This window comes from Glarea lozoyensis (assembly GCF_000409485.1).
Source record: "Glarea lozoyensis ATCC 20868 chromosome Unknown GLAREA10, whole genome shotgun sequence".
Classification (NCBI taxonomy): Eukaryota; Fungi; Ascomycota; class Leotiomycetes; order Helotiales; family Helotiaceae; genus Glarea; species Glarea lozoyensis.
Window position 1 is genome coordinate 2,320,995 of NW_007360984.1, and position 24,454 is coordinate 2,345,448.

The following is a 24,454-nucleotide window of genomic DNA, read 5'->3' on the forward strand; positions in this document are numbered from 1 at the left end:
CTTAGCTAAAAAGATCGTGGCAACTCTCGCTGGTTTGTCAAGTCGATGCTCCACTTTTTACGTCAACGGAGGATATTTAGTATCTTGGCTCGTCCACAACAAACATACTAGCGTGGCTAACTACACGCATTTCGCACCCAACGGTGGGATGGGACGACGTTTCGAACGGATTGTCATCTATTTATTTCATGTCTGGGGTCATTCTTGTCGAACAATGCCGTATGTCAGGATATATGTTTTGATCTCTGGCCAAACTATTAAGCCGCTTGGCAATTCTTGTTCGGAACTACTCCAGTGAATTTGCTTCAGATGTGGAGAACATGAGGCTCTCTGAGTCTCTCATGCATTGCGAACTGTGGGGAGAGCGTCAAAAGTGGTACCGTGCCTAGACAGACCATAGACACTATGACCTTTTCGACGATATTTAGGTTCGATCAAGCCCCTGGAAGTCTACTCGTTGGCAAAAGATATTGAAGAGTTCATTCGTTGAATCTAGACTGCGAAATGCGTAACATCATTAGAACTGCAACGGTCGTTTTGGGAATCATTTCCGATGCGCTATCTCAGAACACGACCAGTCCGTGTGGACAAATTACGGAACGTGTCGTTGAGTTCTACAGCAACCAGTCAAGTATTTTACCAAACATTGTTTTGTCCCTCCATCTAAGAATTAGCAGATTTGGACCGCGCATACTTCTTCGAACCGTCTCTTGCACGTGCGTGCTTAGATTCATCATCCATTAATATTACACTCGCCCTTGATTATGTTACAGAATTGAAAAAATACATACAATTTCAATCAACACTAGCATACTTAAAAGGTAACAATCATGCGAACCTTGCTTGGAAATCCACTAACAACCTTTCAGATCCCCCGGGAAAATACTTCTATCCACCAGTAGATCTTCTCGGAGGTCTCGATGAGATTTCCAACGAGATTTCGTCTGGTGGTCTCTCTAGTCAATATGCTTTGGACTTAGCCTTGCACAATTTAGTTGCATCAGCTCATGAAGGACATTTGGGTTTAGGACTCTGTACCAGAACCCCAATAGGGTACCAGAGAGGCCGTGAAACTATCATCAGCTTTGTTTCAGTCTCTGAAGATGGAACCGACGCACCTTCAATATATATGGTTGGTAAGATAGTAGATTTCCTCGACATGAGCCAAACTAATGATTCTAAGGCGACATTGCTACAGGGGCATCGAGCTCTGTGTCTTCGGTAGATCTCATCGACGGACAGAATGTTACGCAATATCTAGAACATTTCTCCATCGATTATCCAGCTGATCCAGATGCGGCATGGAACTCTGTATTTTGGAGCTTTGGTAGAGGTCAAGTTTCCGGGTCTTTCTCTCCCAAGCCTAATGGAGTTCAGCGCTGACAAGTCATAGTGGCTTCCACGGATCATTCACGTTGCCCAATATCTACAAGTCCATCAATGACGTAACGAACATTACATATAGTAACGAATCAACAATCTCGTATGAGAATTATGCAATAACCACTGCGGCACTTTGGTCCAGTAATGTTGTGGATGGGGAGTCATTTACTCAAATTTATTGCATCAATCCTGCACAACTAGACTTGCAGTCCCAGTCGAGCGCTACGGATCCCTCAGTCCCAGCGAGCCCAAAAACAACACCGAATAGGACTGTGGCCACAGGTGCCATCGTTCCAACGCTACTTGGCTATCCGTACTATCCCGTGGCGAAGGATGTGAACAACCAAGTGGCGGGGTACTTTTTGAATGAAACAGAATATCAGGACACGGCGGTGTTGTATATTTCCTCATTCCTCAATAGTACCGCTCCACCACTCGAAGCTCCCGATACTTTCGTCGATGCAGTGATGGATTTCATCAGTGCTTGTACAACGGCGAACAAAACGAAACTCATTATCGACGTGAGCGGCAATCCTGGAGGAAACCCCATTTTGCCATATGATCTTGTAAGTAACCTCGATGTGTTATCTCATTTGAAGTATTGTGACAAAAGCTCACATTCGTAGTTCAATCGCCTATTTCCAAATATTCAACCCGAAGGCCGCTCACGCTTACGTGTAAACCCAGCCGCAGAGATATACGGCGAAACATGGGGTAATGTTCCTGAGGAGCTTCTCACTATCAACTCGACCGACAGTGCACTATTTGCACAGCTTAAAACAACCGCTTTGTTTTCCCCATTTAATTATCGGAGCGCTCTTGATGCCGAACTACAGAACTTCACAGGCTGGACATCTGGCGAAATACCCTACTTTCCACCTGTGGAGGACAAAGGAGACAACTTCACAGCAATCGGTAGATTGCCGTTGAATAACACGCTTTTCGACGAAACTTTGGGTGGGTTTGTTCCTTACGGATATGCAAATGGAGCAGAGATGCCACAGCCGTTTGAGGCCCAGAACATCGTTCTGTTGACTGACGGAATTTGTGCTTCTGGTAATTAGCAACAAATTCACTTCATATGACTCGATAACTAACAGATCATCAGCATGCTCCATTCTAGCAAACTTTCTAACAAACCAAGCCAACGTCAAAACCATAGCCGTTGGCGGCCGGCCACAAAAAGCACCCATGCAAGCAGTTGGCGGCACCAAAGGCTCCCAAGCATATCCATATCAGTCCTTAATTCTCGGAAGCGCGTACATCGATTACGCCGAAGTTCGTCCTTACATTCCAGAACCTGCAGCAAATACCTACAGAGACATTCTTCCAGGTTTTCGTCCGCTGCCTCTAGGATCTATCAACGATTTGCAATCCTACAGCATTAATCTGAGGGATAGTATCCCTGCGAATGACGAGGCTGGTGTTCCTAGGCAATTCATCTTTGAGCCGGCGGATTGTAAGATCTTTTATACAGCGCGCACTGTGCGGGATCCGGTTGCGCTGTGGGAACATGTGTATGATGTTGCGTGGAAAGGTAAGCCGTGTGCTTGGGGTGGGATGGGTGAGGTGGGTTCGAGTGATGGATCGGGTGCTGGTGGTCCTGCTGCTGGTGGAAATGCGACTGAAGGGGGAGAGGATACTAGTGCTGCTGGGAGAAGTGCTTATGTGATGATGATGCTGTGTTTAGGGATGTTTTTTTGGGTCGGCTTGGTTGGTGGTGTAGGTAAAGTTGACGGGACACCATGACTCTGTCGCTTGTATATATTATCACACTATCACAGATATGTAATCTAACATCATTATCATTATTTCTAGGTGGGGTAAAGATGTAGAGAATAATTTAATAATAACAATACTACAGTATAAGAGATGTGACGCTCGTAGTGATGAGTCGCGGCATTTGTATGTATTTTGCCAATGCTTGTCAACCAACGTAGCGCTTCCCCAGCCCCTGAATTCTGCTCGGCAAATCCGGACCTCGATACGATACTTTGTACAACAGGTACGCGCATTCTTTCAACGATACGAATATTGGATTTGTCTTTGCATACTGAATTGGTCTTGACAAGATTTGCGATGCGCGTTCACGATTTTGAGGGCGAAAATTCTGGAATCTTTTGACAAGGCTTTTCGCCGAAATTCTTGTTAAGGTGGATGGAAATCGGGAACATTCTCATGAGATATGCATCAATGGCTGTTTCGGTCCAAGTATATCATGAAGCTGTCAAGAGAATGACGAAGGGAAAATTCGTCTTTGGGAGCATTCACCAGGTTACAGGAAGCCCGTTGCTGTGTTCGGGGCTTCTGCCCGGTTCAATTGAGGTTGGCAGTGAATGACGAACTCTCACATTCCAGAGCTGACAAGTCACGAACTGCCACCCCTTCCGGCTTTCTGAAACCCCTCTTCGTTTCAAAATTTCTTCTTCTTTAAGTTTTTTATTTTACTTCTTGGACCATTCTCGGAAAGCAATACGATACGATCGTATCCGGCGCGTTTCCTCATTGGAGCCCCAGCATTTTCAACTGCCATTCTATCACGGCACAACACCAGCCAAGTAGCCCAGCGGTCTTGAGCACATAACTTTCCGTCCCCGAGGAAGCCGATGAGTTGAAGTTACGCGGCTTCCAAGGCTTGTCAGGTCTTTGTTTCGTTCGGCAAGCTCTTAGCCAGGGACATCGAGGGGGCAGTGCCGTCGTTGGTTCGATAGGCTGCAGCTTTCTGTCAGATACTCGAGGGTTGCATACATACTGCTTACTTTTTTCGATTCGCTACCTCGTGTCGGAATATCCCTATACATATGATTGGATTTCCCCTCAGTAAATTTGGTTAACGTTTAGTTCTCTTCGAAATCAGCACGCAATCACGAAAGGATATCCGGGGTATCAATTCTCAGGCTTCAAAACATATCGCAGAACCGGACTTCAATTGTCATCATTTCAACATGGAGGTCTTTCTCATCATTGTTGCCGTCTTACTCGGCTCCATTTTCCTCATTGGACTTGCGTCGCTCATCAACATCTATCGAGGAGGCGGCCAGAAGGGATCAGTTGTATGATGACAGAAGGAATAAGCGAAGAGCAGGATTGGAAATTTGTTAGTGGACTTCCTCGTGTATGTGGCCATGAGAAAGTACTAACGAATTGAATTAAGAAATTACAAGAGCTTCATGAATAGCTCAGGAGGTCTCGAACATTGGAACCTACATGTTATTCGGCTCGAGTGTCCGTGGGCCAATTCGAAATATCGAACCCCAGCCTCTATAAAGCATCATAGAGCTACGTCGCTCTTTCGAGGTTCGGAATCCTCTTGGCGCGAGGGTGCAAAGGGAATGTGAGGAACTCCCTAAAGAGCAAGCATGGTCCATGGCCTAGTGGCAAACAAGGCAGCTTGCAAACGAAGACATGTTTGCTACCAGCCATCGACGGATTTACTCATGCTTGCATAACCACGACCAAGTGCGTTGCAAACGGCCAACCACGAGCGGATCACCATGCCTTCCCTACAAACAAGGCCATATAGGCGATGCGAATACTGGCCCTTGTGGCTGTTTTTTTTTAGGTGGATATTGGATCATGTGGTCGCAGTGGCATAAATCCTCTTATACTGCAAATCTGGCGGGAAACTCTTTTGGGTTGAGATAGCGGCAAGTTTACTCAATTTATTTGAGGAAATATACTGTAGTATCTCCATCGAAAAGGCTGAACATGCCGGTCGAATATCGAGTACTGATAATTCGATTTCCATAATTATTATAACTGGGTTGTTCCGTCATCTTCGCAATTCAACAGTGTCTGTTGAAGACTATGCACTTCTAGTTTTTTACAAAGTGTCAAGGCTTAACCTTAGAGGTTTCTCCAATAATCGGCCTCGTGCAGTCCACTTGATCTGTCATATTACTCCAAAAGTGACAGACTATAATGTCAATACCCCTCCCTGCCCTTGGGTTAGTCTTTACTGAATAGGTTATGTTACGGCTTCTTGATTAAAATCACCTTCTTCAAACCCCTTTGCCTGACAATTAAGTAACTGGTGGAACTCTATTGCAAGTGTGAGAACCGCTTAAGTACATCGTTTCCGCCATCCCTTGCATCACAAGCAAACTGACGTCCGCCTGGATTCCGCAATCTCTCGAATTTTCGCAATTGTTGTTTGAATCCAGCAACAACCCCAGAGGTATGTCTTATTACAGCATCCTATCCATTGCTCAGTGTTCTCTCCAGCTAAGAAAAACCATTAGAGGACAATTGAAAATCCCGAGCGACACCCATAATCGTCACCGTGGGCCCCTTTCTCAGCGCTTCACAATGCTCAAACGACTTGTCCTCGGTTTCGCTGCAGCGAAACACCTCCAAAAACCTATAAGACGAGTTGCCACGATACAGCCTAATATAAGAACCAGAGCTTTCCATGAGGGTCTTGCGTTTCGTAGCGCATGCGATTTTGGACGTCCTTGTGATTGTTCCGAGTGCTCAAACGTGAGGCGAAAACCTATTTGCGAAGTCTGCCACATCCTACCTACCGCGCATCAGTCATCCATTTACACTTGGGATCGTAAAGGTGTTCCGGGCTACAATCTTAGGTCTTATTGCGAAGACTGCTGGACGAAGTACCAGACAAGATTGCACGAGGACGAGCAGAAGGCAGCCTTGAAACGAGCGGCCCGCGTAAAAGAATTGGACGAGATGATGGAAAGAGTGAAGCTTATTCGCGGCAAAGAGCGAGTTCCCGTTCGTTATGCCGTGAATAGATTCATAGAAGGATTCAGAAGCTGGAACACTCAGCAGTTGAGTCCCTTATCAGAGTCATCACGAGCTTGGTATCAAGGGGCATTTTTACGTAGCCTTTCTCAAGAACTTCAGATTGACAAGGTGAGAAACAAATACTTGTGTAATAAAGAGCGTGTCGATGCGATGGACTTTGAAGTGTGGTTCCGTGCAAAATGGGAGCGATAGACGTGGCGCTGTGGAAAGAATACTATCATCACGACGAAATGGTAGTAGTGGTATTTGGTATTGGTTTCCGTTTAGCGGAGATATCCTAGGATTTCTAATGGGATAAGGCCCAATGTTGACTTTTCAGATTCAACACAACTCTCTTATTATGAGCAACAGTATACTTCATAGTTGACAGACACTACTTAATTAACGACTTTAGTGAACGACTCTTCAAATTAATGGCCCTTCGGTAATATATCATTGGCCTTTATAACAGTGACAATGATAAATAATTACTTAAAAGGATTGAATAAACATGGTAGTTTGGACAATATTACTTTTCTACCTTCCTGGGATGTCCTGTCAGATTTACAGACATTGGCGGAGGGCCAAAAAGACAGGAAAGGAGTGTTCGAATAGACGCGAACCGAAAAGAAGCAGAACGTCCCCTTGATAAACCCGAGCCCATCATCACGATACTGTGACAATACTGGTTTGAGACCAATTCAAAACAGAATTTTTACCCGGAGAGCAAAGACTTGATTGTGGTCTTCATGTTCACTATGGGTAGTATAACGACGGACCACCAAGTCTGCCGGCTCACCTCGTTAAAATAACTTGGGGAAAGTATGTCTAAACTCGGGTGACACAACTTATTTGAGTAAATATTTCGTATTTACTCTATTCAAACGTTAGATATAACAGTAACAGCAAGAGTATTGGAGAATCAGTGTCTGATATTCATACACTCGGCGGGTGTCACATAAGTCTTGTGATACACCGGTGGACCGGAAGTCAATAGTTCACTTACAACTATCTCCCTAAACAGAATTTACATTCACCATCAAACCACATCATCACTTCATCATTCGTCGACAATCTCAAAATCCACGTATCCATTAAATAACAAAAACATCACCGCCGCACTACCCTCGACCCGTCATCGCTTCACCCCTCAGTAACATTCGCTATCGCCCATCCCTCATCCTCCACTCCTCTTACCCACCCTACCCTCTCTTCCCAAAAACAACATCACTATAAGCCGGATACGGAAACCTCAAACGCTCCTGAATCTCAACCGGTGCACGGTCTTCACTCTCATAATAACCTATCTCCTCTTTTTTCTCCCCTTTAACATCTTCCTGTACCCCCTCTTCCTTCACATCTTTGGAATCAGAGGAGAACCTAGCAGCTTTCTTAGCATCCTCCTCAGCATACCGTCGCTCTTCCTCCGCAGCACGCTCGGCTTCTGCTTCTTGAGCTGCGATCTCGGCGGAGAGAGCGGCTATTTCGGCGTCGATTTCTGCTTGGGTTTGGGGCTGGGGGTATCAGTCCGAGATTTGGAGATATGAAAGCCAGATAGGGGTGGGAAATGGGGAAGGGAAGTGGGGAATGGAGTGAGGAAGGCTGGAAGGGAAGGGACTTACTGGCATTTTGGGAGGTTTTCGGCTGGTGTTTGAGTATAGGTGTTGTGGAAGTGATGGAACGTCTTTGGTTTGGTATATATAAGAGTCCGAGAAATGTGATGTTGAAAAGTGATGGATGAAGGAAGTGAAGAAGAGATGAGATGAGAGCATTTATACATTTTGGATGGTGGACGGTTAATCATGAACACTGCTTGACATATTGTTAAATCACAGTAACGAGGGACAAAATAAAAATACCTCATTCAAACGTAACAAATTTCAAACGCAGCCGAATAACTGATTAACCTTTAGTCTACTCTAATTTTAATATATTCTCCTATCCATTCATATACAACCCACCACCTTTCCATCCGTTACCCCCTCCCCCTCGCTCCTACAACCTTCCCTCACCCAGCCTCCCGAAACACCAGCATCTATCACCGTACAACAGGCTTCAATTTAACATACAAAGCAGGTTTCTCCCATAAAATGAATATCTTCATATGATCCTGCCACCTTCGACTCCTCTCATCAAGCTCGAGATCGAAATTCCAGAGTAAGCGAGCCATGATGAGACGCATTTCGGCGTATGCGAGACTTTGAAGTGAAAAGTGTTAGCGACTTCTTTAAGAGGGTCCAAACCAGACGAGCTATAAGAATAATCATTGAACTTACTTAGTCCCAATACAATTCCTCGGCCCCAAACTAAACGGCTGAAACGCCCCTCGATTATCCCCCTTAAACCTCGCATCGCCCAAAAAGCGTTCAGGAATGAATTTATCCGCATCCCTGAAATTAGCCTCCTGCGTGTGACTAACCCAAGTCGACGTCCACACTACAGTCTATTCCCATCAGCACACAAATTAGAAACAAAGCGGAATCAAAGATATACATACCCCCTTCGGCACCCACTGCCCCGCAACAAACTGTCCTTTCTCGCCGGGTACTATACGCGGAAATCCAAAGGGCGCGGGAGGGTGGACGCGCAGACTTTCTTCCAGCACGGCGATTTGGTAGGTTAGTTTGTTGACGCTGACTTGGGTGATTTCGTCTTCGGTTTTGAAGGTGCTTCGGACTTCAGCCACCATCTTGTCTAAAACCTCTGGGTGCTTGAGAATGAGATAAGTCGCTGCTGAGAGAAGTGTCGCCGTTGTTTCGCTGCCTGCTAGGATGAGAAGGCCGAATGTCGAGACGATTTCGTTGACGCTCATGCCAGTCTATCTGCATCAGTAATTCCATTTTGCACCTCACACATTCACAAAAAATATACATACCTCTTTATCATTATGCTTCAACACATTCGTCATGAAATCCGGCCGGCCCGTCCCCTCTTTAATCCGTTTCAACACCTTCTCCCTGGTAAACATCATATTTCTCGTCCTCGCCTCCCTCAAGCTCCTCGGCAGCATCCACATAAACACCTTGTTGAACCACGGAAACCGCTTGAAAGACGTGAGGATCGAGACCGTTTTGAATGCCTTGAACAGAAACTCGATCCAAGGATGGTACTCCTGTTTCTCGAGACATTCGAACGATTCTCCGAGGGAGAGATCCCCAATGATGTCGAAGGTCGTGAAGTTGAACCATTTGACCATGTCCTGCGGCCCTTTGCTGGCGTTGGAGTGCAGACGGGAAATGAAGAGGTCGATGTAGGTTTTGATTAGGGGGGCTTGTTCTTGAAGTGATTTCTCTGAGAACGCATGAGAGAGCAGTCGTCGATAGCGGGAGTGATCCGCATCGTTCTTCACGCTGAGGATGCTGTGGTGGCCGCTCGCTGGTACAACGTAAAGGTCAGGATCTTTTGGGAATGCCGTCTTCCAAGGTCCGTATCTGGTATGAATGTCTTTGAACGCTGCTGCGGATGTAAATGAAATTTCATCGCGACCGGTTCGAACGACATCGCCGTATTGGTTGTGGAGATCTTTGAGAACGTAATGGATCCTTCCCGATACCATGGCTTTTTCTCTGGGGAAGCGAGAAGCTGCCCATGATTTGGGGCCGGGGAATCTACTTAGAGGGTGGAAGTAAACGTTATAGATTGCTTGCCAGATGGAATAAACGATGCTCTACAGGTCGTAGGTTAATTTGCCAGTAACTGAACCTGAAGAACGGAAGTCAAGTGCGTACTGTGGTCACAATCCCCGTCAGGCCAGCAATCAAAATTCGAACCAACTGTGATCGGTCAACATCACCGAAGCTTGTCCAGGTGCCGGTAATCATGTTCTCAACCGGCTCTCAAACAGGCAATAAGTAGTGTAACGGTAGAAAGCACATGTTCAGACGATGAAATTCTTAAATATTTTCTTGTGCAACGTTGTACGTATATATATTCTCCCTGCGTATCGGTCACTTGTATTCTTCCCGATATGTTTGTTGTGGTTGGTCTCATTAACGAAGGACGAGGGTCAAGCTGACAACCGGTGATAAGCTGACATTAATTTGCGGCGTGGAAATGCTTCGTACGCGAGTTACCCGAGTATGCTTGTTTCCTCTGCAGTGGTGGGGAATTGGGTTTCAAGATCGCAGTTAAATGGCCCTTCTTTAGTTGAGAAAGCGCATTAGAAAGCTGTACCTAGTACGCATTTAGCAACAATTGAGATATAAAATAAGGTAATAAGCATTAAGTCTTGTGGATGGTATGTCTTAGTAAACTTAAAGAACTGTGATTTTTAAAATACAACTACGTTTCTTGTTTATCACAGGTGGAAGATAGCCACGATCCAATGTAGAATACAATGTAGACAGCGCTAGAGCAATAGAATTTCACAAAAGACTTATAGTAGAAAGAATTTTTTGCTAGAATGAAGCTATCTAATCAACAATGCTAGCAAGGACTTCACCAGATAAAGTACAGGTCATAACCCCAGATACGAGCAATCGCATCGTGGCATAGGGCCATCATAAGAATCGTAACTAATCAACAAGGGACTTTTTACCACCACCACTCCAACCCAAAGCACGACAAGATCATTAAGTATCCTCGAAAGCCCACAAGAAGCTCCATCCACTCCAAGATGTTTACCTAATGAGGACAACATAAGAAGATTCATTTGGACTTCGGGACATGTTCAAAGCCCACAATTATCAAAGTCAACCCAAACGCCCACAGAATGCATCAAAAAGTATTCGCTCCGCAGTGTGTTTTGCAGAACCGACAAGGGACAGCCACAAGCCAACAACTCAAATGCCCAAAGTGTCATGTCAAAGCCCACAAGTTATATCTCAAAAGCCCACAACTGCTAAGAAGCAGAGAAGTCAAAAGAGCCCACAACCCACAAAGCCAACGGGACATATCCACATGTATCCAGCAAGGAATGAACAATGGTGCGGCAGCTAACATCCAACGACAGCAAGTGTCTAAGCAAAAGTCTGCTTCTTTCCAGCAAAGTCACCAAATCCACCACGGTTGGTGCTTCCACCGCGACCACCGCCACGGCCACCTCCTCGTCCACCACGATCACCGAAACCTCCACGGCCACCTCTGCCACCACCACGACCGCCACCACGTCCTCCGCGGTCAAATCCACCACGGCCACCTCCACGGCCTCCGCCGCGACCACCGCCTCCACCAGCACCACGGTCTGGTCTTGGGGTAGCATAATCAAGTCTGCAAGGACGTCCAGCAATCTCTTGACCCTTCATCGCCTCATAAGCAGTCTTTGCCTCGTCAATAGACTCGAATGTGACATATCCGAATCCCTTTGGATTGCCAGAGTCCCTGTGAATGATTAGTACACGACATAACATCAGGATATATGGCAACTTACATATCAGTTGGGAGTCTGACATTGACAACTGTGCCGTGCTCTCCGAATGCCTCTCCGACAGCGTCTTGATCAACCTCGAATGACAAGTTGCCGACGAAAAGAGTATCAGATGGAGGGTTTTGAGAATCACCGAATTGCTTGGCTCTGTTATCAGCACGAGCGCCAGGAGCGTCATTGGTACGTGGGGTAGAGAAGTCAACGTTAGCCTCACGGCCATCGATGAGAGCACCCTTCTTGGCAGCAAGAGCAGCGGCAGCAGCAGCCGACGAGGAGAACTCGACATATCCGAAACCCTTTGATCGACCAGATTCTCTGTCAGTAAGAACGTTGGCACGGGTGATCTCTCCAAACTCCTCGAACTCTCTGTACAGCCACTCGTCATCAATGTTCCAGCTCAAGTTACCGACGAAGAGGTTCTTGCTTCCAGTGTCCTCAACATCATCAGTCTTGCTCTTCTTAGCAGCAGCGGCGGGCTCATCATCAGCCTTGCGCTTCTTGGATGCAGGTGCAGCCTCGCTATCGGAGTCGCTGGAATCATCAGAGTCAGAACCGGAAGAGGAAGCATCATCCTTTGTGGCGGCAGCTGGGGCCTCGTCGTCAGAGTCGCTGGAGTCGGAGCCGTCAGAATCTTCAGCAGATGATTCGGAGTCCTATTCATATTAGCAAGATGCATATGTGATAGAGATGGATGTACGTACAGAAGTGGCCTTAACGACAGCCTTTGCGGCGCCGTTGACAGCCTTCTTAGTAGACTCAACAGCCTTCTTGGCGACAGCAACTGGGGCGGATTCCTCCTCGGATTCGGATTCACTAGAAGACTCGTCTGAGGAAGCCTTTTTGGAAGAGTCAGAATCAGAATCAGAAGAATCGGCATCATCATCGTCTGACGAGTCAGACGAATCGGAAGAATCAGAGGTAACTACCTCTTTCTTTGCGCCCTTGCCGTTGGTGGCCTTGCCATTGACCTTCCCGTTGGTCTTGCCATTGGCGACGACCGGCTTGGTCTCTTCATCGGATTCAGACTCGGATGCAGAATCGGCAGACTCAGACTCGCTGCTGGAGGACTCTGGGGTTGGGGCCTTGACTGGCTTGGACTTCTTGGACTCCTTGCCATTCACCTTGGTGGCGGTCTCTTTCGCGATCTTCTTGGACTTTGCGACTGGTGTCTGAGATGGTTTAGTGATTGCTGCATTTTTGACTTTTGAAAGTGATTTGACCTCAGACTTGGCCTTGCTGCCAGTCTTAACATCCTTTGTTTTGCCCATTGTGATGATGGTGTGTGAAGGAGAGGATATAAAGATTGGTATGAGTGGAGGATGTTATGGAAGAAGTGGAAAGTTCTTCTTCGTTGTTGGATGAGGAAGAAGAAAAATGGAGGAAAGAGGCTGGTATTGTAGAAACTTTTTTATGGGGAGGCGGTGGAAAGCTCTTATCGCGAGCTAGAAATTTTCATTCGCTTATCATAGCGGGGAGCGCTAATCCCGAAGGACCGCTAGCACGAAGCACCCTTCTTGCGCCGGTAACGTGACATGGAATTGGACCTCAGCAAGCTCTGGATAGCTTCAATTAACTTGCGATTGCGACTGACAGCCACCACAGCCCTATTTGCGAGTACACAATTAAACCGATCAGTCCATTGCGCCCATCATCTGCCATGGCGCCAACTCCTGAATCCGCCGCTTTCCTCGCGAAGAAGCCAACCGTTCCTCCGACGTTTGATGGTGTTGACTACGACGACACCAAGAGGTTGAAGCAAGCTCAGGACGCGATTATCAGAGAACAATGGGTGAAGAGCATGATGGCGCGATTGGTTAGGGAGGAGCTTGGGAAATGTTATTACCGGGAGGGGGTGAACCATTTAGAAAAGTGTGGAGTACTACGAGGTGAGCCAACGACACTCCTGAGTGCAATGAGGGAGCTTCTATGGCCAATGTTCATGACATGGCTTGGTCTGCCATTTTTAAAGTTTTTTGCTAATGATTGAACTTCCAGAACGATATTTCGAGCTGTTGAAGGAGTCCAAGATTCGGGGTTACCTATTCGAGCAGGGGAACTATATTCCAAAACAGTAGTGATGGGATAGGGAGAAGGAATTGTCAAAAATCAACGATAGACTTGGTCATCTGTTGCGCGAAGCACCACTAGAAGCGCTTGTACAATCATAAACGAAGTCAGCGGCGTTGGATGTAGACATCGGGTCTATGATTTCAGCCCTGGTGGAGGAATTGGGCATGTTGCAGCTATATGCCCAAATCAGTTGTAAATACAAAATACTCCAAGCTGTTTTTGACCTCATGAAAACGGTGGTTGGCTCACTAAGCACAAGGTTACCGTATGTTTTGTCGCTGTTGATTCGTCGACGGCGGAAATGAAACTCTTTACCTTTCTTCCACACGCATTTGCAGTTATTTGATATCGCTTTCATATGGATCTTGGGAGAAGGGAACACGGAGTCTTGCCTTCCCAGACAATAAGGCAGAATGTCAACACCTGTGTCATCTTGACTAAACAATGATGCAATTTTGAAAGGCGACGATGGTGTCTGTCTTCCGTCCCGATTTGTGGTATACATTCAAAAGACCCGTTTAAACAAATTAATTGTTGAAAATATTAAATAAGCTAAACGCAAAAGCGAACTCAGAAACTAAATGGCCAACTCATATACTTTAATTGCCAGTTATGTTTTCGCTGGGCTCGGTTCGACTTTGATATTGACAGCACTCCCGTCCCCACCCGGCCACCGTACAAAAAAGTCTCCAGCATCAGACCGCGACAGCTTCAACAACTCCAATCCAAACCACCAACATCCACAACCATGATCTGCCGCTCCTGTCTCCGCAAAGCCACTCTCAATCCCTCCGCCCTCCTCCCATCCTCCACTCGCCGCGCTCTCTCTCACACTCCCCGCCCCCAAAACTCAACCGGCAACACACCAGCAACCTCAACCTCCGCCGCGCAACCCTTCAGCACGCCCCTCAGTCCCACGCCCAACGAAGTATCTCTCGGCGCCGCATTACGTCCAAAACCGAAAACAAGTGCTTTACCAATCTCCTCCGCGCCCAAAGGAACGGTGCTCAAGGGCATAAACTACATCAAAGGACGGGATGACCCAGTTGCTTTAGGCGAAGAGGAGTATCCGGAGTGGTTATGGCGGGTTTTAGACGTTAAGACAGATGTCGAGGGCGGAGAAGTGGAGGAGGGTGATGAATTCTGTAAGTCTCCCATAATATCCAATTCCTCCCCATTACTAGCTAACACCCCCCAGCCAAATCCAAGAAGTTGCGAAGAAAAGCCGCCAAACGCCAGCGCAAACTCGAAGCCCAGATGCTCCTAAGCGGCAACATGGAGGCGCTCGCCCCGAAGATCCCGATCACGAAGCAGAGTATTGATTTACCGGCTAATGAGGAGGGGACTGTGGAGGGGGCGATGAAGGCTGTGGAGGGACGGGAGGAGGTGAGGAAGGCGATGAGGGGGGAGAGGAGGAAGGGGATTAAGCAGGGGAATTATTTGAAGAGCATGTGAGTGGTCTGATGGTATTGGGATTCGCTGTTGTTGTGCTGCGATGGGATGTCATTTGGGCCGGGAGGAGATGGTGGATGAAATATGGGTTCTACGCTGCTCATCGCCATTGGCTTGGTACATTGAATCTCGAATTGGCCTAGAGAGCTGGTGGGAGAAATCGGTGGCGTGTAAAACATGTGTTTGAGATGGGAAAGCATTATCAAGGTAGATGGTTGGCGTGCAAGAATGTAGTGACCAACGCCATAGGCTGTTGTACGATTATGTATAAAATCCATGATATATTGTACAACCGAGTCCCTTTCTAGCATTCAAACTTCTTCATACGTCCCAGTAATAGAGAAACGGAGCTCTGACAAGGCATACTTTGTCTGCGTGTAAAACCACCACCACAAAGTCTAGACGCAGTCGCAGGATTCCGTCAAATCTCATAGTACCTTACACCCTACTCCTACCTTTACCTCACCCTCTCCCTCTTCATCCTCCTAAAACCACTCTCAAAACATACTGTCTAAATATACCAACCTCTAGTAACAAAACCCATCTACCTAGTCCAGCGTCCTGTAACCTTAAATCCCAAGGTAGTATATATCCATTGTATATTTGGTTCAACGTTTTCGTAAATGATAGGCGTTGGAACTAAATTCAGATGAGATGACGAGTAAAAGTTTTTTGATTGACTCGCGAGGGAATGGGATGTATATGTCGTTTATATTGGGCTTTGCGAGGAGATGTAACGGCAAACCCTATAATTCCCTATACGCTATACTCATCCCCGAACTAAAAAATCAGCTTACATACCTATACTTATACATCGAAATGAATTTCGCTAATCAAAGAAACCAAGTGTTGCAAAAAAGATAGACATTTTTTGCAGAGTTTGGATATGTATTATACACAGAGAAGAATAAACGAGTCTTTACGACGGCGGGGAAGAAAGGTAGGAAATATTGTGTTTCCTGGGATATTTTGAGTGGATATGGGATATTATTTGTATTGTAGTCTGTAGAGGGTGAATGTAAACCCTACGAACCAGAGGGGTGTTAATGGGTCGTTATGTTGACAATTTTTGCAATGCCCTGGGAGATTTCGTGGTGATTTAATAAGTATACGAATTCGGGATTTTGATTGCCAGGTGTTAATTAACTTAGATTATGCTTGTATCGCTCAAAAAGGTGGCCTCGGAGAAAAGGGGATAGTGATGGTAGCTTGTATTCCTTGTAATAGCTAAAGCTCCAGCCATGCCCAGCTATAGCCTCGACCCTATGATGAATTGCAATGTACCAATGCAGAGCGCTTCCGCATGATACTATGATAATACAAATTTCAAATTCCTCCACCCTCAATCAAGTCGCCCTCCTACATCATCAACTTTTAATCATCATCCCCCTCCCCAATCGAACTCTTCTTCAACTGCACCTCGGCCTTCAACTTCCTAACATTCTCCTCCACCCTGCGCCGCAAAATCGGATTATTCTGCACCGCCAACTGCGCCTGCGCCATCTCAATCTGCTTCATCAGATCCTCGATATCCTCCTTGGTGCCCTGGATCTGCGCCAGCCGGGCCTTCTCATCCTCGTCAATCTCCGCGTCGTCGTCCTCGTCGTCGTCTTCGCCGTCGTCGCCCTCGATGGACTCGTCGCCGCTGTCTTCTTCGGGGACGGGCGCGGGTTCGGCGGCGGAGATGGGGGTCTCGGCTTCGATTTCTTCTTCGGCGTCGAAGGCGGCTTCGAGGTCCGCTTCGAGGTCGGGGTCGATGTCGCCGTCTTCTTCGACCATGGGTTGAGGGATGTGCCCGAAGTATCCTTCAGGATTGTCGTCTTCCTCGCCCTCTGCGTCGTCCTCGGAGTACTCGTCTTCGTCGAGTTGAGCTCTACCCGGGCTGCTACCAGGTGCGGGACTGTACATTTGACTTGCTCTGCCCATGTCGGGGTCAATCATCTCGAATCTGGTAGATATGGCGGCATCATCCGCAGCTAAGAGCTTTTCAATAGCATCTTCTACTGCTTCAATAGCATTTCTACTGATACCCTTTCTAAAGCGTCGCTTCCTAGCAAAGTGTAATGGTGGAGTTATTCCGTGAGGATATTGATGCGTCTCCTTATCAATAATACTCGGCAATGGAATCGTCTTCGCTTGTTCCTCCTTGTCAACCTTTGCAAATACCCACAGCATCTGACATATATCTGCAGTCTTCCACCATCCTCTTTTGTCCCAACTTTTCATGCCCTCAATGATACATGGTAAATCGACTAGAGTTGCGGCATATGGCCTACCCTTGATTATGACTGCTGCCCTCCGACCTTCGCTGTGAAAGAACTTCATTTGTATATTTGGGCCGCCCTGTGAAATCGGCACGCCTATCTTCTTGTCGTTGATCGCCGCACGTAGGTATTCGCAGTCCTCGCCCGGCATCATTCGTAATATGAATTCCTCTTCAATCGCAGGGTCAATCTCGCGATCACTTGCCTCCGAGTCGTAGCCCTCTCCGGCAGTCCTTTTAGGAGGTTTGCCCTTGAGTTTGGGTTTGAGTAGGATTGGCGTTGATGCTGATATCGCGGATAATGGTGTTTTTGGGCCAAGATTGAGTTTGACTTTCTTTGGAGGCGCATGTACGGCTATGGTAGATCCTTCATCTTCGCTATCACTGCCTTCACGTTCTCTCTTCTTGCTGGCGAGAATCTTTGCGCTTGGCTTTGGAGCTCTCCCTGCCTTTGTCTTTTTCGGTTTCAGTTCTTCGACGGCGGCGGGTGTAGGTGGAACAGATTTATTCGTATTAAACTTCAGCTTTGGACGTGATCCTCCGGGCGTGATTGCAGACATGGGTACTGGAGTTTGAGGAGTTGCTACAGACGGTGACTTGGGTTGTCCTCCTGTGTTGACCTTGAGCTTGAGCTTGAGACTCATCTTGAAGGCAGCCTGAGAGGCGGAGACGGCGTGAGGATCGGTGGTGGGTGAATCACTACACTTTTAGCCTTCTCGTGAAGTTTTGTGTGGTGGATGAGTGTGGTGGTGAAGAAATGTCGAATTGCTTGCTGCCATGTCGTAGTGAGTCTGTGGGGGAGACACGGCGAAAGACAACCTGGAAGGCTCGAAGACGGGGGAGTTTCGACGCACGAGCCACAATGCGCCGGAACAAATTCCACGCGTCTGGGCGAAGAGCTCAAGGCCCAGCGCAACACTGCTGGAACTATCCCAATTCTCATCTTCTCTTGTCACCTTCACCACTGTCCTCTCCCAACTCTTACCTCGACGTCTGGAGATATTCGATACAGCTTCTCGCAACAAATGGCCATGTGGATCTCTACGCCTATCATTCCTTGACTCGACGTCGTCAACTTCACTCATTTCTAAATCATCATGACCACTCCACAAACCCTCCACCACGCGTTATTGCGGCCTTGTGTACTTCATATTCTTCGCGCAGCTGGATTTCACAGTACGCGACCGTCAGTCGTGGATGCGCTCACCGATATTGCCGCGAGATTCATGGTTACCATCGCACAGTCAACGATGGCTCATGCTTCGACAAGTCATTCCGACCAGCCCGAACTGGCCATGGAGGTTGGAATTCAAGATGTGAGAATGGCCATGGAAGCATGTGGTGTGCTGTATCCAGAGGAAACATTCATGGATCAAGAGTTTACGGGCGTGGAAGATACCCGGGGGGTGGATGAGTTTGTTGCATGGGCTACGGGTCCAAGTAGTAAGGAAATTAGGAGAATTGCGTTTGAAGGGGGAGATGGTTCCAAGGATGATTACTTGACGGGTGTGTATGGATCTTGTCTGTACGACCCTGGCGCTGACTCGGTGTAGTTCTTAAGAAGAAGCATAGTACAACAGACGAAGACTCGAGATATACAGGTACGATATTAGGGAAACCTGCAGAGCCACGCACGATACGCATTGAGGGAGGGGAATATACCAGTCTAGAGGAGTTTAGAGAAAATCTACAGAAAGAATCAATGGTCACGTCCTTGATATCCTCGAGACGACAATCTTCGGTATTGAGTTCATTAGGAGACGAAATAATGGAGGAGATGGATTTTTCATAGCAGAATTTGGCTGTTTCCTTGCATTGCGACGGCGTTTGGGTGATTGGAAAAGCGTTGGTGTGTATGATAAGTTAGGGACTTGGGAAATGTTCCCTCAACAAGTGCTTGGCTGCAAATGGACTTACAGAATATACAGTGAAGGGACAGCTATCACGTTGTTACATCCGATTTATTCAATATGAGTGTCAAGTTGGATCCAATTCCTCAATATATTGGAGAAATATTTATCTTTGGCGCTGCAATCGTCTCCCACGACTGCGAAAGATCAGCACATATATTGCGTTACAAGACCGACGAGACACTTTCGAGCAAACCCATAGCAATAAACGACTTTCCAAAGCTCCATCCTTTACTTATATCATGAACCCTGTGAAAGAGACAACATCCGAAATTCAGTCAATGAGATTGAGTAAATATAACTTTTGGGCGAGGACATTCGCTAATCTACAACAAGGACGTGTCCCATCACTTGTCCACCCTAATGAGCTGGAGCAGATACACCCAACAACCTTTCAAACCTTCCACCACTCTACGTCTTCGTTTCTCTCCCAGTCCCTCTATACCGCACTCAAATCTTCATTGCCAGTCCTCTGTCCAGCACCACCATCGACATTCACCCCCGCGCTCCGTTGCGCCTTAACCTCCTCCCTCTTCTCCTTCTGCTCCTCCTTCTGTCGATCCAAATTACTCATCAACCCTTGTTCCTCCCCCCACCCCGCATTCTTCTTATTAAACTGCGCATCCATCACCTTCCCCTCCGCCAACACAGCCATCTGCTCGCCATCCAGGTCTTCGTTTTGAGGACCGACTTTGGTTCCTGGTAAAGTGGCATTGCTGTCATCGGCGTTGTCCTTGGGGTGGTCGCCGTGCCCGGCTGCCGTTGCTGAACCTACGGACATGGCGGGCGTTGCTGAGGAGGAGGAGTTGGTGTTGGGGCCGAATGTGGTTCCTGCTCCTCGAGCTTCGTTGAGGGAGGATTGGTTGTTTGCTGCTGACATTTTGAGGGGATGTATTAAAGTTTGGGAAGTTTTATTAGGTTTTGAGATAAAGTTAAACTGATTGAGCAAAAGACTTTTGATTGCAAACCTGCAGAACCACAATTGGAATTTCCATATATTGTTGCCCGTCGGTGACGTATTGACACTTCAATTTTGGTGGGGGAGGGGAGGGCTAGATTCACACCCTCGCGTCGCTAAAGGAGTCGCCTCAGCCTCAAGGCCAAGATGAACATGGTATGTTTCATCCATTTATCAAACACAAGTTCTCGCCAGCAGTTCAAACGTCCGATATAAAATCGCTCAATGAAACTAACAAATAAACTTCAGCTGGGCTCATATCTACATAACAATCGATCACTATTTTGGCGCGGCACCAATCTAAGATCCAACACCATTACCCCACCATAGCTGCCCCGCGGCGCATCAATAGATAAACAGTCCGCTCCCTCCTCCGGACTGGTCAACGATGCCATTTCCATTCGTACTTCCTACAACTTCCTCCTTCTCCTTTTCAAAATATTTCAGTAGCGACTCCCATCCATCGTTACCACTTTCCGCAAGTACATACCGTGGTGTGCTTCGAGATAATCTCAAAAGACATAAACGACTTCCACCAAGCGAGCAATCAGCGAATCTGGGAAATATCATACTCAGTTTGAATAACTACATCCCTTACCTCTTAGCACTCGACGCTGGATTAGGAAATCAACCTGTTGCTGGAGAGGAATTGGACGTGGTTCTCAAATCAACTCCGACTTTAGAATGGCGGCCGACTATTTCAGACAAAGCCATACCTGGCCGCGAAGGCATGAGACTCAAGATCAAGTCTTTGGAGTATGAGATATACTTTGCTCTTTCAACGTTTGCTTATGCCCAAACTCTCCTCGCTCGCGCCTCGTTACACCCCCTATACTCCTCAGCATCTGCATCGCCTAGTACCGAACAGAGAACTCTAGCTATCACAACTGCAACAAAACATCTCATGTCTGCAGCTTCAGTTCATGACTACCTCTCCACCCGCTCAGATCAGGTATCCTCAGATCCACCTTGTGTAGACATCACCAAATCCGCCTTTCGGGCCCTCTCATCTCTAGCAATGGCGGAAGCAACCCTCCTAGCAGTCCTCAAAGACGACCCATACCCAGCAGTCGTCGCCCAAGACAGAAACTCAAATGACAAAGAATGGATGATCCGAGCCCCTGATATCCCACAAGTCCGCGCCCATCTCTTCGCGCGCCTCTGTCTCGCCGCTGCTGAACACGCTTCAAACGCCTACTCCCTCCTAAACGGCACCGGCAAAGTCGACACCGAACTCCTAAAATACATCTCCGACCTCCGAAAGACTGGACGAGGAAAAGCATGTCGCTTCTTCGGCATCGACGCCGAACTAGGCGGGCAAACGGGGAATGGTATCGCGTGGCTGCAAGCTGGGCTGCATGAGCTCGGCTATTCCTCGACGTCAAGTGAGGGAAGTAAAAAACGGTTTGGGTTTGGGAAATTCAAGAAAGGGTGGGAAGAGAAGAGGGAAGATAAGAAAATCGAACGAGGAACGGCGTGGGGTGCTGATGCGGGGAGACTGGAGGAAAGTAGGGTAATCGATATGTTGTCGAGGAAATGGAATAAAATGAACGACACCGTAAGTCCTTCCTCCCTCTTTCTCACATCCACTCAGAACTTTGAAGATAAACACACAAGCCATCCCTCCCTTCCATCAACTCATGGCAGCCATGCCCTCCGGCCGTGAAATCTACACGCTTAAAATGTATGTCCCGCCGACCCTGGAACCGGCGCTGCTAGAGGGCATGCGCGCCCCGCCTGATCGGGTGGATGATTATGGAGGCGAGAGTTCGGAGGAGGGGGAGGGTGAGAGGGAGGTTGTTGGGGCGTTTCCGGTGGAGGGGGAGGATGGGGGGAGAAGTTATTACTAAAGGTTTAGGGAGCGTGGAGAAAGCATAGTAGGGTTGGCTAGTTTTTAATGTTGGGTGTGTATTTTTGTTCTACACTCTCGTGGTCAATATAGGTTAGTACTTCTAATTACACTACTTAACCAATATTCCGCCTAAGTAGTACGATTTAAATCTCAATATCTAAGATCAAATAGGCTAGCACCTATAACCAAACTACCCTATGAACTCCGACCGTAAATCTAAACTTAAATTCAAACCCTCGTTAATCCTCCCACTACGCCGATATATCTAACCCCTCTTTAAGTTTTACATCGCCTATACCCTCTTACTTCTCTACTTACCTATACCTATTCTAATCTCTAATATAATTTCTATCTTAGTTATTCTTCTAAGAAGAATAAATATCGAGATTAAATATCGAGATTAAATATCGAGATTAAATATCGAGATTAAGGGATCTTAGCTAGACGTCGTAGTAGGAAAGGATATTGTATTTTTGTAAAGTGAGAGGGGTATAAAGATAAGAGGTAGATAAGAGATATATTTATATTTTCGATTTTACTTACTAGTAAAATACACTAAGGTAGTAGGAAAACGTTCTACTTTATAGGAATATCTTATCCGAAAATGCTTTATTATCGGTTATACCAAAATATTATAGATATTACTATGTTCTATCCTACTTACCTAGACCTAGGATCTCTAGTCTATCCTAGAAAGGTTCCTAATATCTATCGAAAACAGCCGACGAATTTAGAGGTCATCTATTCTATATTCGTGACTCCAATGGCTGCTCCGCTGCCGAAGAATCTGCTTAATTGTTCTCTCGTCTTCCTACAACCTAAACATCACACCCGCAATCAATATAAATAATTTTTCATTCTAATTACCACCCTCATCAACCTAGCATAACTATCATCTCGCAATCCATGCGTATGTATGTATGTATCTACCACGTCAAATAATATCAACCTAAACCCGAATCGCTAGCCAAAAATACATGCCATATACCCAGATTAACCACCCCAAAACGCCTCATTTATGTTTCCATACCCCGTGATTCGTCACCTCATACTATGATCCCAAATTTGATGCAAATATCATCATCACATCCCCTTCCACACAGATTCTCTCATCCCCTCACAAAACCCAACCGCTGTGCTCGAAGATCAAGCACTCGCAGCCACCCCCCTCGCCCCCCCACCAATCCCCCATTTAAACCTCCTCAACCCACCCCCCGACGCCTTGACATCCTGCACATACCCACTATCCGAGAAACTCGCACCCTGAAACCCAGAAAGCACCTCCTTCCGTCCAACCTCCCGCCCAATCACATACCCGGCCCCAAACCCCACAACACTAAACAGCACCAACACACCCGCCGACACCACCCACGTGAAGACCGTAGGACTAAGCAGCATCTCCTCCCCGTCGACCGAGACTTGTGTGCTTTTCCGCCTTTTCTTGTCGGCGCGCGGTTTTTCTTTGACTGTTGTGCTGGTACCTGCTTTTCGTTTCCCCTTTTCGACGGCTTCGGTGCTGGAGATGCTTGGACTGCTTCTCGCGCGGGTAGAAGGGGAGAGTGGACGGGATGTGTTTGCGGGAATGGTGGATGGACCGACGAGTTCGGACTCGGGCACGAAGCGTAGACCCATGGGCTCGATGTTTGTACTTGATGGGTTCTGCTGATTTCGCTTTCCGCGAGCGGCCGCGGCACCGATGGAGAGGAGGGTTGTGAGGGAGGCGCGGAGCGCGGCGTCGTGGTCTGCTTGGTTGTAGGAGGGGAGGCGGCGGGATGCGTATGGGTTTCTGTCGTTGCTGTTTCTTCGCGCGGGGAAATAGGATCCTGGTTCTGATCTTCGGTGGCGATGTGATGATGGAGGATGGGAAAAGGCGTTGGGTTGTGGTGTAAATGGTTCATCAGTTCGTCGTCCTAATGCTGTTGCATTCTCATCATCATCCTCGTCCGATGAAGCAGCATCGTATTGTGTTTGTGGCATATTAAGTAATCTCGTAGCGGGCGTGATATGTTCGTTTGAACTCGTCATGACATGATCCTCCTCACTCTCGCTCTCTTCATATTCTTCTTGACTGCTCGTACTTGTCTGCCTCGTTGGCATGTCTATCCGGGTTGAAGCACCCTGTGCGCGGCGCCGTCGGTGGGAGTTGGGATCATGTTGGACTCGTAGTCCCGTCGTGACTATCTCGTCGCCGATAGATGAAAGGGAAGAAGAAGATGGTTGTGAGGATATCTCGACCCATGATTCTGTTGATATCAGCGGGGTACTTGTGGCAGATGTAGTGGAATGTTTACCATCGTTACGCAGCCTTTGAGGAACTCCAGATGATTGCACCATAGTTTCTATATCTCGCAGAGTTTGTCTGCTCTGCTCCGAGTTTCCAGAGGTATTTTGACCTCCTCGGACTGGTTGCGATAGCGGCATGTTATGGTGAGCGATGGTGGGGTCGAGGGAGCGGTGA

The 24,454-nt window shown here is 47.3% G+C and overlaps 12 protein-coding genes across 12 annotated transcripts; 6 read left to right on the plus strand and 6 right to left on the minus strand.

Annotated features, from left to right (window-relative positions):
* Positions 1-504: 504 nt before the first annotated feature.
* Positions 505-3,132, plus strand: GLAREA_05796 (ClpP/crotonase; the record flags this gene model as incomplete). Its single annotated transcript, XM_008079085.1, has 6 exons — positions 505-631; positions 870-1,136; positions 1,184-1,346; positions 1,394-1,949; positions 2,010-2,439; positions 2,492-3,132. 6 exons carry the CDS (start codon positions 505-507, stop codon positions 3,130-3,132), a joined length of 2,184 nt encoding a protein of 727 aa, XP_008077276.1.
* A 2,559-nt stretch (positions 3,133-5,691) lies between these two features.
* On the plus strand, positions 5,692-6,339 carry GLAREA_05797 (urea active transporter; the record flags this gene model as incomplete). Its single annotated transcript, XM_008079086.1, has 1 exon — positions 5,692-6,339. One exon carries the CDS (start codon positions 5,692-5,694, stop codon positions 6,337-6,339), a length of 648 nt encoding a protein of 215 aa, XP_008077277.1.
* Positions 6,340-7,328: 989 nt separating this feature from the next.
* GLAREA_05798 (uncharacterized protein) lies at positions 7,329-7,754 on the minus strand (the record flags this gene model as incomplete). Its single annotated transcript, XM_008079087.1, has 2 exons — positions 7,329-7,640; positions 7,749-7,754. 2 exons carry the CDS (start codon positions 7,752-7,754, stop codon positions 7,329-7,331), a joined length of 318 nt encoding a protein of 105 aa, XP_008077278.1.
* Positions 7,755-8,164: 410 nt separating this feature from the next.
* Positions 8,165-9,947, minus strand: GLAREA_05799 (Cytochrome P450; the record flags this gene model as incomplete). Its single annotated transcript, XM_008079088.1, has 5 exons — positions 8,165-8,324; positions 8,403-8,569; positions 8,624-8,944; positions 9,002-9,793; positions 9,855-9,947. 5 exons carry the CDS (start codon positions 9,945-9,947, stop codon positions 8,165-8,167), a joined length of 1,533 nt encoding a protein of 510 aa, XP_008077279.1.
* A 1,137-nt stretch (positions 9,948-11,084) lies between these two features.
* GLAREA_05800 (RNA-binding, RBD) lies at positions 11,085-12,759 on the minus strand (the record flags this gene model as incomplete). The annotated part of the gene is made up of 3 exons (XM_008079089.1): positions 11,085-11,445; positions 11,495-12,144; positions 12,193-12,759. 3 exons carry the CDS (start codon positions 12,757-12,759, stop codon positions 11,085-11,087), a joined length of 1,578 nt encoding a protein of 525 aa, XP_008077280.1.
* Positions 12,760-13,148: 389 nt separating this feature from the next.
* Positions 13,149-13,566, plus strand: GLAREA_05801 (uncharacterized protein; the record flags this gene model as incomplete). The annotated part of the gene is made up of 2 exons (XM_008079090.1): positions 13,149-13,377; positions 13,487-13,566. 2 exons carry the CDS (start codon positions 13,149-13,151, stop codon positions 13,564-13,566), a joined length of 309 nt encoding a protein of 102 aa, XP_008077281.1.
* A 743-nt stretch (positions 13,567-14,309) lies between these two features.
* Positions 14,310-15,016, plus strand: GLAREA_05802 (uncharacterized protein; the record flags this gene model as incomplete). The annotated part of the gene is made up of 2 exons (XM_008079091.1): positions 14,310-14,706; positions 14,760-15,016. 2 exons carry the CDS (start codon positions 14,310-14,312, stop codon positions 15,014-15,016), a joined length of 654 nt encoding a protein of 217 aa, XP_008077282.1.
* A 1,371-nt stretch (positions 15,017-16,387) lies between these two features.
* GLAREA_05803 (uncharacterized protein) lies at positions 16,388-17,920 on the minus strand (the record flags this gene model as incomplete). The annotated part of the gene is made up of 1 exon (XM_008079092.1): positions 16,388-17,920. One exon carries the CDS (start codon positions 17,918-17,920, stop codon positions 16,388-16,390), a length of 1,533 nt encoding a protein of 510 aa, XP_008077283.1.
* A 453-nt stretch (positions 17,921-18,373) lies between these two features.
* Positions 18,374-19,068, plus strand: GLAREA_05804 (uncharacterized protein; the record flags this gene model as incomplete). The annotated part of the gene is made up of 2 exons (XM_008079093.1): positions 18,374-18,782; positions 18,830-19,068. 2 exons carry the CDS (start codon positions 18,374-18,376, stop codon positions 19,066-19,068), a joined length of 648 nt encoding a protein of 215 aa, XP_008077284.1.
* A 557-nt stretch (positions 19,069-19,625) lies between these two features.
* Positions 19,626-20,066, minus strand: GLAREA_05805 (uncharacterized protein; the record flags this gene model as incomplete). The annotated part of the gene is made up of 1 exon (XM_008079094.1): positions 19,626-20,066. One exon carries the CDS (start codon positions 20,064-20,066, stop codon positions 19,626-19,628), a length of 441 nt encoding a protein of 146 aa, XP_008077285.1.
* A 466-nt stretch (positions 20,067-20,532) lies between these two features.
* On the plus strand, positions 20,533-21,994 carry GLAREA_05806 (uncharacterized protein; the record flags this gene model as incomplete). Its single annotated transcript, XM_008079095.1, has 2 exons — positions 20,533-21,702; positions 21,749-21,994. 2 exons carry the CDS (start codon positions 20,533-20,535, stop codon positions 21,992-21,994), a joined length of 1,416 nt encoding a protein of 471 aa, XP_008077286.1.
* A 1,148-nt stretch (positions 21,995-23,142) lies between these two features.
* Positions 23,143-24,417, minus strand: GLAREA_05807 (uncharacterized protein; the record flags this gene model as incomplete). The annotated part of the gene is made up of 1 exon (XM_008079096.1): positions 23,143-24,417. The coding sequence occupies one exon, from the start codon at positions 24,415-24,417 to the stop codon at positions 23,143-23,145; it is 1,275 nt and encodes a 424-aa protein (XP_008077287.1).
* Positions 24,418-24,454: the final 37 nt, after the last annotated feature.